Source organism: Oncorhynchus clarkii, chromosome 2, assembly GCF_045791955.1.
Source record: "Oncorhynchus clarkii lewisi isolate Uvic-CL-2024 chromosome 2, UVic_Ocla_1.0, whole genome shotgun sequence".
NCBI classification, from domain to species: Eukaryota; Metazoa; Chordata; class Actinopteri; order Salmoniformes; family Salmonidae; genus Oncorhynchus; species Oncorhynchus clarkii.
The window spans coordinates 36668973-36679402 of record NC_092148.1 but is presented as its reverse complement, the minus strand read 5'-3'; the positions used below and the strand labels follow the sequence as shown (position 1 = coordinate 36679402).

The 10430-nt window shown below is 42.1% G+C and overlaps 1 protein-coding gene across 5 annotated transcripts; it reads left to right on the top strand.

The window, feature by feature from the left end:
* The first annotated feature begins 527 nt into the window (after nt 1–527).
* On the top strand, nt 528–10211 carry LOC139367517 (regulator of chromosome condensation-like). 5 transcript variants are annotated; one of them, XM_071105762.1, is made up of 10 exons: nt 528–651; nt 1523–1654; nt 1834–2027; nt 3283–3462; nt 5480–5576; nt 5795–5917; nt 6067–6213; nt 6587–6706; nt 6836–6988; nt 7148–10211. In XM_071105762.1, the coding sequence occupies exons 2-10, from the start codon at nt 1579–1581 to the stop codon at nt 7321–7323; spliced, it is 1266 nt and encodes a 421-aa protein (XP_070961863.1). In that variant the 5' UTR covers nt 528–651; nt 1523–1578; the 3' UTR covers nt 7324–10211. The 5 variants fall into 5 exon arrangements, with proteins under 5 accessions (XP_070961863.1, XP_070961894.1, XP_070961877.1 ...); XM_071105793.1 differs by having other exon boundaries at nt 568–651; nt 1565–1654; nt 1840–2027; nt 7148–10202; XM_071105776.1 differs by having other exon boundaries at nt 601–655; nt 1840–2027; nt 7148–10202.
* Nucleotides 10212–10430: the final 219 nt, after the last annotated feature.

Here is a 10430-nt window from a genome sequence, read left to right as displayed (position 1 = left end):
TTTAGTGACAGGCAAGTTTAAAACTGCAATATGTAACTTTTGGGGCAAACTGACCAAATTCAAATAGAAATATTAGTTATAGATTTGTCATTATCTCATTCAAAGCAAGTCTAAGAAGCGCTAGATCTATTTTATGTGCGCTATTTCTATGCGTCCTGTTAAATTGAGTTTTTGCTTTACTTTAAGTTTTGTACATCAGCTTCAAACAGCTGACAATACGATAGTTGTTTGTTATGGTAAATATATTTCACAGCGGTTTAGCTGGTACAATGATTATCTACTCTAGAAGTGCTTGTTTTGTCACTAACGTATTATAACTATTTGAATTTTAGCAAATGGCGGAGCGATTTCTGTATAGTGCAGCTTTAACACCTTGATCAGACTGACAGCCATTGCAGCATAATCGATTCTGCAGTCAAACTGTTTTAATGGATATGTGTGCAACAAAAGTTCAACATTTACCTTTTGCTACTATTTCTGGTACATACAGTGTGCAGTAATAGGCAAGACAGATGTCTAACACGGCCACTGTCTCTTTAAAAATTGATGGCGCGTGGTCTGTGTGGAACAGTTGTAGACTGGGATAGCATACAGTACACCGCACGAGTGTGGCTTCGTCTCTGTCAGCTACCAAAGTGATCCAAGGTGCAGGCAAGTATGTGGGTATTTAATGTTTTTACTTGGGGGAAAACTCGTATATCCCGTTATCTTAAAATAACTACGAGATGTTTAGTTATTTTTATTACTTTAGTCTATGTTCATCCATGTACCAATGAATCAGCTAGCAAGCTAACTTTCAGATAACGTTATCCAACTCCTGTTGAACTTGTTAGCTAGCCTAGCCTTCCCGTTTAAAATGTAGCTAGATCGCGTTAGCTTTGTGTTGGTAAAATAGCGAACACGTTAGCACACTTTATGGTTTAAACAAACTAATTTCCCAAATATTGGCCAGCTAATGTTAGCTAGATAACTTAACGTTGTCATTGCAGTAACAGGCGCCTGTATGCGAACATTAGCTTAGTTCTAGCTGACGAAGTTCTGTGTTTACTTTAACAATGTAAGTTACACCAGTATAACAAATGTACCGACAATTGAGGTCAGTACTAGCTATAGCCATCATCATGTTCTTGGGACGTGTAACGTTATCATCTACATGGCTAAAGTTAACAGGGTGGTTGTTTGCAGCCGGGAACAACTAGCTAACGTTATATTGTTGTGCGCCTTTTCGGTCGTAACGTTGCACACCACCCTACTCTAGTCCAAGTCTCGCTGCACGTACATCTTGTGGAACAGCTGTCCGCACTGGTTGAATGAATAATAGCTAGTTCCTGACATATGTTCAATTCAAACTACACTGCCCTCTTTCATAGGTCACATTTATTTTGTAACTGATATCCTACTGCAGCAATATTACTGTACCCCAGTATTGGAACTGTTATCTGGAATAGTTCTTCCTCTAATGACCTTCCTAAAACAATTGTTTGCTATTTTAAATGCAGTCTTCATTTTCTGTTCATTACAGGCTTGTTTCCCCCTCAAGTCTTCTCACACTAGTTTTGTGCAGGGTCTGTTGCAGCCATGCCTGCAAAGAAGGCTCCTAAGAGACAAAAGGAAAGTAAACCAGAGGAAGTAAAGGATCTTAAGAAAGTTAAAGGTAAGCCACGGACTAACTCCATTAAGCCAATATGAAGTCTATTGTGAAATGTTCAATCTCTTTGTCAAGCCGACTACTTGAACACACCCTTTTGAAATAAAATCTTCATCAGTGTCTCTGCTTGTTAATTTAGCTGTTTTCATAAAGATACTACGGTTTGGATTAAACAATACTGTTAGTGTCAGTTTCCCACAGCAGCCATGGGGAGGAGAAGGGTCTGGTTCTAGTGCTGGGCCAAGGGGACGTAGGACAGCTGGGTCTGGGAGAGGACATAATGGAGAGGAAGAGGCCGGCCCTGGTGACACTGCCTGAGGGTGTGGTGCAGGTGGCGGCGGGGGGCATGCACACAGTCTGTCTCAGTGACACTGGAAATGTGAGTGAAGGCGGCAGATCCAACTACAACTGTCAAGATACTGCATCCAATTTCATAAATTCAGATTAACCATGCTACTGGTCTTTTAAAGCATGCTCAATTGAGAATATCTATTAAGTGCTTTTTAGTTCAGGCCCTGTATTCATGAATTGTCTCAGAGCCGTGTTTATTTCATCAACAATTACAAAAAATACTTGTCAATTACTTATTTTTCCTGACAACCAAGTGATGATAACGATGCCCTGAAGAAAAACAAACTATTGAAAAAATATTTTTCATTTGGAGAATTCCATGAACTCTTATGATTGTGTCCAATCATGAGCATGCATGCCTTTGGAATATAATACAAACCTCTGTGGTCTTTCAGTTGCGCTGGCTGATTAAGCTCATCTGTCTGGCTCTACCACACACACAGCTACCAGGAGGACACTCCAGTAACTCCTCTCTTTTGAGGACCCTTCAATTGTAACTAACCTCAACTAGAACCAATGTTTACATTCTTACTTTCATATGGGCTATTTTTTGCTTTGATCACATCAGAAGCTCTTACTTTGTGCTCTGTTATTCATCTGTGATGCTCTCGCATGCGGCAAATGCGAGGACCGTTGCTTTTTCTTGATTGGAAATGCTAAGGCTATTTGCTGAAATGTTAGGAGTACATTAATAATTTTGGAGTTGTTGGAAAGCTCAGGTTTTCCCACTTAAAAAAGGGGGGGGGATTACTGTTATTTACCCACATCACAAGGTTGTGATGGGGAGAAAATATGAGTTGTATGGGCCTAAATTGTTTAACCTGTAGGCAAGGCTTTGTAGCCAATATGATAAATTATGGCTGGCATTGGTTACAATCTGCCACAAGCAATGTTGCCAGCTATGTGGAAATAGCCTTGTCCAAATAGGCCTACTATCTTAATGTGAACATTTATTGAAGTTGGAGGTAAATATTAATTATTTCATGAGGGAAAAAATGTAGAGTAAAATGTGACAAATGACGAGGACATTTCTAAACCGCCTGATAGCTAAGACTACAAGGCTAAATCTAAAATGGCTGTCAAAATTGACACTGGCTCATCGAGTGCTGATCTAGGATAAAGTCACCTCACTCTTATTTAAAAGGCAAAACTGATCCTAGAGCAGTACTCCTACTTGGGAGATACTTTGTGAATATACATGCTGGACTAAGATTAATCTGTGGCTGGGAAACCGTATTTTAATGAAATATGACTTAGTAACCAGAAGCTTGTCACTGGTGTAGATCTACACGTTTGGCTGCAATGATGAGGGTGCTCTGGGTCGAGAGACGACAGAAGAGGGCTCCGAGATGGTGCCAGGGAAGGTGGCCCTGGACGAGAGGGTGGTTCAGGTGTCTGCTGGGGACAGTCACACAGCTGCACTCACAGATGATGGTGCAGTATACATTTGGGGCTCCTTCAGGGTGAGTAGGGGACAGGGTTTAACTGCTGTCAAACACCCTGGAAACTGTTGCGCCATTCCGTTACTCAAATAATCTTAAATTGACTTGCATTAAACTAATCAAAAGGAATACAATTTCATTAGTCACATGCTTTGTACACAACAGGTGTGGACTAACCGTGAAATGCTTACTTATGGGCTTTTCTCAACAATGCAGAGAAAGAATAGAAATTAACATTAAAAAATTAATAAATACACAGTGAGTAATGATACCCTGTGTATATAACCAAGTTATCTGTACTGAGTTGATGTGCAGGGGTACGAGGTAGATATGTACAGTTGAAGTCGGGACATTAACATACACCTTAGCCAAATGCATATAAACTCAGTTTTTCACAATTCCTGACATTTAATCCTAGTAAGAATTCCCGGTCTTAATTCAGTTAGATCACCTCTTTATTTTAATAATGTGAAATGTCAGAATAATAGTAGTGTTATTTCTTTCATCACATTCCCAGTGGGTCAGAAGTTTACGTACACTCAATTAGTATTTGGTAGCATTGCCTTTACATTTTTTTTACTTGGGTCAAACGTTTCGGTTAGCCTTCCACAAGCTTCCCACAATAAGTTGGGTGACTGTTGGCTCATTCCTCCTGACAAAGTTGGTGTAACGGATTCAGGTTTGTAGGCCTCCTTGCTCGCACACGCTTTTTCAGTTCTGCCCCCAACATTCTATGGGATTGAGGTCAGGGTTTTGTGATGGCCACTCCAATACCTTGACTTTGTTGTCCGTAAGCCATTTTGCCGCAACTTTGGAAGTATGCTTGGGGTCATTGTCCATTTAGAAGACCCATTTGCAACCGAGCATTAACTTTCTGACTGATGTCTTGACATGTTGCTTCAATATATCCACATAATTTACCTCCCTCATGATGCCATCTATTTTGTGAAGTGCACCAGCCCATCCTGCAGCAAAGCACCCCCACAACATGATGCTGCCACCCCCGTGCTTCATGGTTGGGATTGTGTTCTTCGGCTTGCAAGCCTTCCCCCTTTTTCCTTCAAACATAACGATGGTCATTATGGCCAAACAGTTCTATTTTTGTTTCATCAGACCAGAGGACATTTCTTCAAAAAGTACGATCTTTGTCCCTGTGTGCAGTTGCAAACCGTAGTCTGGCTTTCTTTATGGTGGTTTTGGAGCAGTGGTTTCTTCCTTGCTGAGCTTATGTCAGGTTATGTCAATATAGGACTCGTTTTACTGTGGATATAGATACATTTTGTACCTGTTTCCTCCAGCATCTTCACAGGGTCCTTTGCTGTTCTGGGGATGATTTGCTCTTTTCGCACCAAAGTACGTTCATCTCTAGGAGACAGAACGCGTCTCCTTGCTGAGCAGTATGACAGCTGCGTGGTCCCATCGTGTTGTATACTTGGCTACAATTGTTTGTACAGATGAACGTGGTACCTTCAGGCGTTTGGATATTGCTCCCAAGGATGAACTAGACTTGTGGAGGTCTACAAAAAAAAAATCCCCCTGGGGTCTTGGCTGATTTCTTTTGATTTTCCCATGATGTCAAGCAAAGACACTGAGTTTGAAGGTAGGCCTTGAAATTCATCCACAGGTACACCTCCAATTGACTCAAATTAGAAGCTTCTAAAGCCATGACATAATTTTCTGGAATTTTCCAAGCTGTTTAAATGCACAGTCAACTTGGTGTATGTATACTTCTGACCATCTGGAATTGTGATACAGTGAAATAATCTGTCTGTAAACAATTGTTGGAAAAATTACTTGTCATACACAAAGTAGATGTCCTTAACCGACTTGCCAAAACTATAGTTTCTCAACAAGAAATTTGTGGAGTGGTTGAAAAACGAGTCATGTAAACTTCTGACTTTAGCAGGAAATGCACTGTATAATTAGGAATAAAGTAACGGATAATAAACAATAGCAGCAGCATATGCTACTTATCATATACCAAATTAAGGTAACCTGCAATTCTCACTAATTTCACACATTGTCCCGTTTGCTTTAGGATAACAGCGGAGTCATTGGTCTACTAGAGCCTCTGAAGAAGGTTACTGTGCCTGTCAAGGTCCCCATGAAAGGGCCTGTGATGAAAATAGCATCAGGTGAGAAATGGGGGATCTGTCCCTAAGCTTTAAGGTTTCTCTGCAGAAGTTCTGCTTTCCCGGAGGTTTTGACCACATTCAACAAAAATATAATGATTAGAACTGACTTGATTCCTTATTCTGCAGGTCAGAGGCATGTTTGTCCTACAGCTACCATATAGTTTCTTGCTCAATGCTGTCCTGGTTATAAGACAATATTCATGACCTCTGACCCCCAGGTAATGACCACTTGGTGATGCTGACAGCAAGCGGTGACCTCTACACATCAGGCTGCGGAGAGCAGGGGCAGCTGGGAAGGGTGCCGGAGCTCTTTGCCAACCGAGGGGGCAGGAAAGGACTGTGTATGTACCAACTGAAACCATTTATTTTGACACAGTATTCATTCAGCTGTAGTTTGGGTGTGAGCACTTGTATGATGAATGGATATCTGCACCATTATTCTCTGTTTTGACTGCTGTGGGTGATAGGACATGTTTCTGTATGCTTACAGTGCGGTTGCTGATACCTCAGATTGTGAAGGTCCAGTCTAGGGGCAAGGTTCACTTCACAGATGCCTTCTGTGGGGCTTATATGACCATTGCTGTGTCAAAAGAAGGCCACGTCTATGGATTTGGACTGTCAAACTACCATCAGCTTGGTGAGTGTTAGATAATGAAATATGAAATACTGTAACAGAACTTGGTTTATCCTCCAAATTAATCTTCCAATTTGAGCTTAATTCATCTTCAACTATAGGTTTCCATCCACTTGGCAAGGTTTTCATGGGAAATTTTAAAGATCTTTATAAAGAATATGCACGTTTTTACTTTGATATGGTTATATCAGTATGTGCATAAAGGGATTGCCATTTTTTTTTATCAGACTACTGTACTTTACTTGCATAGAAAAGGGTTGGCTGGAACCTGGTTATTTATGCACACTCTGAGTCTCTGTGCTCTAGAATTGCAGTTGGGTGGGTTGGAGAGTGTCACACCGTACCCGTTGACCATAGACTTCTGTACTGTTTCCAGGGACCAAACTCATCAACACATGCTTTGTTCCAATAAAACTTACCTCCTTCAAAAACTCCACCATTAACTGGATTGGCTTCTCAGGGGGACAGCACCACACAGTCTGCCTCGACTCTGCCGGTAAGCGCATTGGGGCCCATCTTTTATTTTAAACACTCTTGATCAACTATTTCAGAACTTGGACTGTTCAAGATTCTGTCAACTGCATAGTGCAGCACAAATTGGGAAGATGTCTCTGTCCCCCCATAGGGAAGGTGTACAGCCTGGGCCGGGCGGAGTATGGGCGTTTGGGTCTGGGCCAGGGGGCAGAGGAGAAGAGCGAGCCCACGCCTGTGGAAGGACTGGATCTAGCCCAGGTGGTGGCTTGTGGGGCGTCGGTCAGCTATGCTGTCACCAAACAAGGTGAGGTCATTGCTAGTGTGTTTCTTCTGGTTTATGAAAAATTAAATGATTAACCTGCTGATGTTGTGCATGTCTACGTTAATGTGTGTAATTGTGATAGGAATGACTCCAAGGCCATTGTGTCTGTATATGGTCCACTGATGTGTGTATTTATTGCAGGGTCTGCATATGCCTGGGGTATGGGCACTAACCTCCAGCTTGGCACAGGTGAGGAGGACGACGAATGGAGCCCTGTAGAGATGACGGGCAAGCAGCTGGAGAACCGCATAGTACTGATGGTGGCCAGCGGCGGGCAGCACACAATCCTACTGGTCAAAGACAAGCAGGAGAGTTGATGTATCCTCAGGCAGGGGAAGGTTGCCCTTGTTGGTCTGTACCAGAAGGATCTGTGTTAAATACCTACATGTGGGGGAGGGGTTTGTGGCTGAATGTGACTTCCTGTGCTGAGCCAGGTAACCCGAAGTGGGAACGTGGTGATGGGAAAGGGGCTAGTTATGCTATGTTAGAGGGCTCTGATCTGTCCCGCTCAGTGCAAAAATCCCCTAATGTTTTTGATGTGGTTCAGTAGATTGTGATCAACAAGCAAGAGAAACACATTTTTTTTAAATCTAGTTTATGCTTAGTTATTTTTTTAAATTAGAATCTTTAGGATGCCAGTCTGGTATGTTTGTGGGGCAAATAATGGACGAGCCTTTTAATGAAATCCCAAGTCACAGCCTTTTAAGAATTACCCCCCCCCCCCCCCCCCCGGCATCTGTAAGATGAGTACTAGTATTTCTTGTCAGCAAGGTCCTTTCATTTGAAAGTCTGGCCTAAGGTGTCTTGAACCATGTAGTTTAGACAGCTGTTCACTGTACCCCCTTGCACAATTATTTGCTGGTCCAACTTGGAAATAAAAGTACAATTTTACTGTTTTGATTATTCTTTTGGTTTGCGTACTGCAATGACACACTTTGTTCAGGGGTTGGTGCTCGTAATACATTGAGGGCCCGATTAGTAGATGGCCATAGTGATGATTTGAGTACAACAGCCTCACATTTATCAGTCTGCCAACATATATTTATATAAGGCAGCCAACATAAATTAAAATCACTTGAAGTTGCAAATGATTGTTCTGGGGCAGAGAGCAATGCTACAGGCTACTTTTGTGCTAGTGAGAAGGGAAATGTTGCGTCCTTGGATTTTTCTACTGGCTTTCATCTGACTAATGACTCAAGGATGTGGAATCGTCTTAAAAAGCCCAGGTAGCTCCCATTTTTCTCAAAGCTTTGAAATGCTAAAGAACTTCTTCTACCTACTTAATTGACGAGTATGGCCTCATCCCACTGTTTGTAGTGCCTGTTCTCCTTTGACAGGATTTGATTTTGATGGGTGGGCAATCCATTCCGTTTGCAATATGCAGTGAGTGTCCTTCACTTTTACATTTCATTTAGCAGTTTATGACACTATTAGGGGGGATTTCACACTGTTCCTGTGCTTCTCTAATGGTTGCCCTGACCATCTAAGACTGACAGTCTCGCCAGTCTATGATGCCTCAGATCTCACCCTCCTTATTGTCTCAGCTTGATCTCTTAACTCATCAACCAATGTGATCAAATATGAGGTGACCCTCAACCTTCCTGGTTAGTAGTTGAAGCAATGGTGTCGCGGAAAGGTTCTGGCTATTCGATTTCACAGTACTCGGTAGGGTAGATAAAAATTAGATGAGTGACTACAGCCGATACTGTTTTGAGTGAGATTAATAATAAACTTTAATTTATCTTTAGACCCAAAATATACTAGACCCTGGTTTGATTCCAGGCTGTATCACAACCGGCTGTGATTGTGAGTCCCATAGGGTGGTGCAGAATTGTCCCAGCGTCGTCCGGGTTTGGCCGTCATTGTAATTAAGAACTTGTTCTTAACTGACTTGCCTAGTAAAATAAAATAAAACCGTTCATATAAGGAAATCAGTCAATTGAAATAAATCTATTATGCCCCCCATCTATGGATTTCACATCTGGGCAGGGGTGCAGTTATGTGGGCCTGGGAGGGCGTAGGTTTTCCCCAACAAAAAAATATTACAGACATACTCCTCAGGTTATCCCGCAGGTGAGGAAACCTGATGTGGAGGTCCTGGACTGGCTTTATTACACGTGGTTTGCGGTTGTTCGACCGGGTGGACATGCTGCTAATTGGGCATACTGCTAATTGTTCGGCCGGTTGGACATAGTCAGCATGCCAATTGCATGCTCCCTCAACTTGAGACATCTGTGGTGTTGTGTGACAACTGAATATTAAGACAAACAGGGAAATGGTTCTAATTGTTTTTCCACCATTTATTTTTCACTCGGGGGATTTTGGAAACACTTAAAATAAGGGTTGGGTTTTGTGTAGTGTGGCGGAAGAATCAGAAATAGTTAGGCCATCTTAATTATATATGTTACCTATCTGCATAATATGCTTATGATATGCTTGTTATTAGAATGTATATTTTCGTACCTGGGGTCCAGAGAGGGGAGAAGTCAGGCTAGTCTTTCACAAGCCTGACTTGTTGAATATCAGAAGGAGAAGACAGGAGGGAACATTGTCTTCATATGTGAATGTTCTAAACCACATGAAGGGATGGCGTGATTAATGGGGAACCAATTACTTGTCTCCACAATGTCTGTGCACCAGTCACTCCCTCCTTTGGTATTGGGGGAGATACGGTCTGAGAAAAGATGTGGGCTAGTGTCTGGAACCATTGGATGTTCTCTCTGATGTTGCACCTATCCTGGAGTAGTGTATGACCTAGAGGCTCATTCCCCTCAGTGAGCTTGTCCAGGTGTGTGGTCAAGAAGGTGTTTTACTTGAGATGGTAGTATCTGGAGTTGACAATTGATTTATGCCATATAATTAATTGGTGTTTCTGTGCTATGAAGTACCAGGAACGGGATCGGAGCTTCGTCTTAGGGCCAGACTAAACAATAAGAACAGTCTTCATAGCAAATGCTATCTGGCTGCGGGATACTCCTTTCTCATATATCAAGTTTCACCTTGTGACCCATTCCATACATCTGCTGTTTGTCATGAAGACTAAAAAAGCGTATCTTTTCAATAAAAGATATTTGTATTCTTTGTATGTTAGAGCTACTCGCCACAACACTTGGAAGTGTTGAGCTGACCAGCCTCATCATTATAGAAGCAATTGCTCTATGCTTTCCTTAATACATTTTGAATAAATTAATATACTGATTGGTGATTGACCTTGCCTCTCCTCATTATTGATTAGAGTCTCCACCACAATTTTGGCGACGAGGATGGGATATGCAACTTCACCTGTGGACCGCTCCTGAAGATATGGGTAAACTGTGCACAGGGGATCAGAAATTGGGATCCCAGGGAATACCACACTCATTTTTGAGCAGCTGGACCCGCCTAATGATCTGAAAGGAAGAGTGCATGGGTGGATGCCATGATC

Bases quoted from the DNA above. Each gene is read 5' to 3' on its own strand.
- LOC139367517 (XM_071105762.1), top strand. From the start codon at position 1,579: ATGCCTGCAAAGAAGGCTCCTAAGAGACAAAAGGAAAGTAAACCAGAG. The intron at 2,028-3,282 runs GTGAGTGAAGGC...TCACTGGTGTAG, and splicing joins GTCTCAGTGACACTGGAAAT to ATCTACACGTTTGGCTGCAA. The intron at 6,989-7,147 runs GTGAGGTCATTG...TATTTATTGCAG, and splicing joins CTATGCTGTCACCAAACAAG to GGTCTGCATATGCCTGGGGT.